The sequence below is a fragment of the Miscanthus floridulus genome, chromosome 18 (assembly GCF_019320115.1).
Source record: "Miscanthus floridulus cultivar M001 chromosome 18, ASM1932011v1, whole genome shotgun sequence".
NCBI classification, from domain to species: Eukaryota; Viridiplantae; Streptophyta; class Magnoliopsida; order Poales; family Poaceae; genus Miscanthus; species Miscanthus floridulus.
The window spans coordinates 60,249,858-60,253,701 of NC_089597.1; the positions used below are offsets into that span (position 1 = coordinate 60,249,858).

General features: G+C 44.8%; 1 protein-coding gene across 1 annotated transcript; it reads left to right on the forward strand.

Moving 5' to 3' along the window:
• The first annotated feature begins 1,381 nt into the window (after nucleotides 1–1,381).
• LOC136523004 (protein DMP4-like) lies at nucleotides 1,382–2,309 on the forward strand. The gene has a single exon (XM_066516789.1). The coding sequence runs from the start codon at nucleotides 1,452–1,454 to the stop codon at nucleotides 2,154–2,156; it is 705 nt and encodes a 234-aa protein (XP_066372886.1). The 5' UTR covers nucleotides 1,382–1,451; the 3' UTR covers nucleotides 2,157–2,309.
• Nucleotides 2,310–3,844: the final 1,535 nt, after the last annotated feature.

The following is a 3,844-nucleotide window of genomic DNA, read 5'->3' on the forward strand; positions in this document are numbered from 1 at the left end:
CCTAAATCCATTGGGAGAAACTTAAAAAGTTCAATGCCCATTAAATATTTTTGGATTGACAGAGCATTCTCCAATATATATCTAGTTTTGGTTCCTAATATGGGTCCCACATATTAACCTTGCCCCACTAATATACACAGAGTAGCAAAGGTTGTTGTACTAAGTTATTTTTCAAACAAATTAAAGTTAATTTCGCTAAAATTTTAAGGTATAAACACCAACTTTCTAATCCAAGGTCCTACATGCGATCTTAGGCTTTTGGAGGGCCTAGAGAGGTTGGCCTGCTGGCCACCCTAGGGCTGGCCCTACAATGATGCATTATATCATCATGCCATATGGCCATTTCAAGGATAGGGATCGAATTTCATCTGGCAGACTCATCACCCTTCTTCCAAGGGACATATTTATGCTAGTGGCTATGGGCCTATTTGGTTTCCAGCTTGGCAAACGCGCCAGGGCCAGGCATCAATGCGTTCGACAATCGGATACACAGTTGCCTGCCATCGCTCCCCAAGCGAGGGTGACATCCAAACATGCCCTATATATTACTTTACAAAATGGATCAAAGTTATGCCTTTTAAAACATAACATATAAGGAAGTAGTTGAATTTATCACTGAGCATATATTCACAAATCCGTCATTCCTCAAACTTTAACTACGGATCAAGGTTCTTCTTTTGTGTCAAAAGAGGTTTGTGAATTTATTAATCTTATAAAATCAAATTCCTTGATTCATCAAAATTTATGCTCAGGCCAATTGTCAAGCCAAGTCTAGTAACAAGATCTTAATCAAACTTGTGAAAAAGAAGATGGAGGACAATCGAAAAAGGTGACACACAAGGCTTTGTCTGATGCTTTATGGACTCATCGCATATCTAGACATGGTACCAAAGTTACTCCCTTCAAGCTGGTTTATTGATATGAGGTGGTGTTGCTAGCTGAGGTAAAGTTAGATGCATACATATTGGCTAAATAGAATGACTTGTCTGATGTTATTTACCACGAGTTGATGATAGACAACGCCAACGAGGTGACCGACAAGAGGATGAAAGCTTTGAAGGACAAAACTTGTGTTTCCAAGACTTACAACAAGAAGGTGATAAATAAATCGTGTTCCTCAAAAAGAAAGAAAAAGCTAGCCAGGATTCCGCAGGACCACTATTTTTTCGTCCTTGTCAACTTTATTTAAGCAATCCAGCTACCTTGCACGAGTTCCCTGTCCAAGCACGGATGCGAAGCACCACAAGTTGTCACCATGCATGTGATGTGATCAATATCATATCCAATCCCGTGTAAGTACGACGATGATGACTGAGAACTAACAATGCAATATAAGTGCCTGGAACCTGCGAAATGTAAGATACATACACAGAGCTAGTAATCTCCGATCCCCAAGCATCCTACACTAGGTATACTCGTAGGGTGTAAGTGTGCAACCTTCGGAAAACGAGATGAAATCAAGCTCCGTCCAAACTCACATGGTCGACGACGACTCGTCTACCCACGACAAGAACCTGCTGATGCCGCCACTTCCACATGGCGCCAGCGGTAGCACCAAGGCACCTGCCCCGTTGGTCGACAAAACCATGTGCTGCGCCTGCGACATCATCAAGCTCCTGCCGACCGGCACTGTCATGGCCTTCCATGCGCTGGCGCCGTCCTTCAGCAACCACGGCGTATGCGGCACTGCCAGCCGGTACCTTACCCTCACACTCATCGGCGCTTGCGCTGCCTCCTGCTTGCTGCACTCCTTCACCGACAGCGTGGTGGGCCACGACGGCCGGCTCTACTATGGCATGGCCACGCCGCGGGGCTTCTACCCGTTCAACTTCGACGGCACATGCGACGAGCAGAGGCGCAGGTTCGCCAACATCCCCAGGATGAAGATCAAGGCGCTGGACTTCGTGCACGCGCTTGTCTCCGCAGTCCTGTTCGTCGTCGTGGCCCTCGGCAACGCCGGCATACAGAGCTGCCTGTTCCCGGACATCAGGCCGGACGCCAGGGAAGTGCTCATGAACCTTCCGGTGGGACTTGGGTTCCTGTCCAGCATGGTGTTCATGATCTTCCCGACAACCAGGAAGAGCATCGGCTACACAGACTTGATGCCTCATCAACAAGAAGAAGATGGGAAACGAAGCAATAATAATGCCGTATAAAGAAAAAGAAATATCCAGTTGATTATTATCAATTTACCAGTAGTAACCATGGTTTTCATCAATGCAACATATCCTTGTTTTCAAAACTCACATGTGTTGGAATAAGTGTAAACAAGTTTCATCCCCATAAAAATTTTTGTTATCTCTTTTTATTTAAACTATATCATATCAATTTATTTAATGACCATAAAATTCTCATTCAGACTGACCTTATTGCCAGATGCTTCAAAACCGGCAGTGATACGATATTCACTGCTAGTTGTTTTGAAATCGAAATGCCAGATTTTAACATAGCCCACCGGCAGTGATATTATCCTCACATCTGAAAAAAAAAATCAATTTTAGCTAAGCCACAGCCTTACATCAACTAGTATAGAATAGACCTTCCGTTTAGCACATTAGTCTCGGCTACAATTGGTCCTGGGACTAATGTGAGCATTTGTCCTGGTTCTAAGTTTCTTGGGTGTTAGAGGACCTTTAGTTCCGATTGGTAACATCAAACCAAACTAAATGGTCTACATTAGTCCCAGTTGATATTACCAACCCAGACTAAAGAAGCTTGACCTGTTCAGGTTGATAACACTAGCCCGGACTAATATAGACTCTTTAGTCCCGGTTGGTGTTACCCTTTAGTCCCCGTTGAAAAACAGGGACTAAAAGGCTTTCCTAAACGGGACTAGAGATCGATTTTCTACTAGTGATAGCCCTAAGTCTTCAGCCCCCTCCACTTCTCAACTCAATATGGACCTGGCCTACCTCTCTCATCGCCTCCTCCTCCCTCGCAGCCTCTCTCCTTCCCTTTCCCAGTGCAGTAGAAGAGCTCATTTGATGGCAGCGGCGTGCAGGACCCTTGACAGCTACACTTGTGTGGGGGTCAAGGCTTGAGCGCCCACAGGGTTGTTAAGTAATTAGGCAATTTCTAGATTAAAACGAGAATATAAATCATGATAAATCTATGAACCAGATCAAGCATAACTTGTATACTAGCATGATCTAATCCGAGCAGTTGACGACGTATACGCCGGTACGTAGCGCCGCCTGACTTGGAAGGAAGACGACCCGTCATGAAGGTTGGGAGCAATTGCGCTAAAAGCGCTTCTCAAAAACCTTATCCGTCCTCTTCCGGTGCAGGATCGCAAGGATGAAGGCGCAACTCCCAAAAACTTTATTCGTTCTCTCCCGGTGTAGGATCGCAAGGACAAGGGTTCCGGAGGCATGCTCTCCCGATCGCCGGTGTGCGTAGATGGTCAGGATGGAGAGACTACGGCGTCAGCGCAATAGTGAGAAGAGGAAAATACACTAATTGACTACCTTAGGATTTTCCAACTGGAACTCCTAATAATAGTTTTTCGTGTGTCTATTTCCAAGAGGATTGATACATATGTAAAGGAAGGAAAACTCTCTACCTTCACATCAATTAGCAATATGTTACTAATTGATGTTGCACCTCCCACCTCTACTTATGGGTTTAAATATTAAAGCCCATTAGAGAACACAGGTATTGGACCTTTGAGATTTATTAGAATTTCTTCATATGGATTTAGGGGAACTATCCATATAAGTTCTAAGTGCAGTGGTGGCATGTGCGTGGCGCATGCAGCATTTCACGTGGAGTTCTTGAGAGCACATGAGAGGCACAAAAACGACCTCAACAAGGACTTCATGGTGACGATGGCAGCCTGGCGATG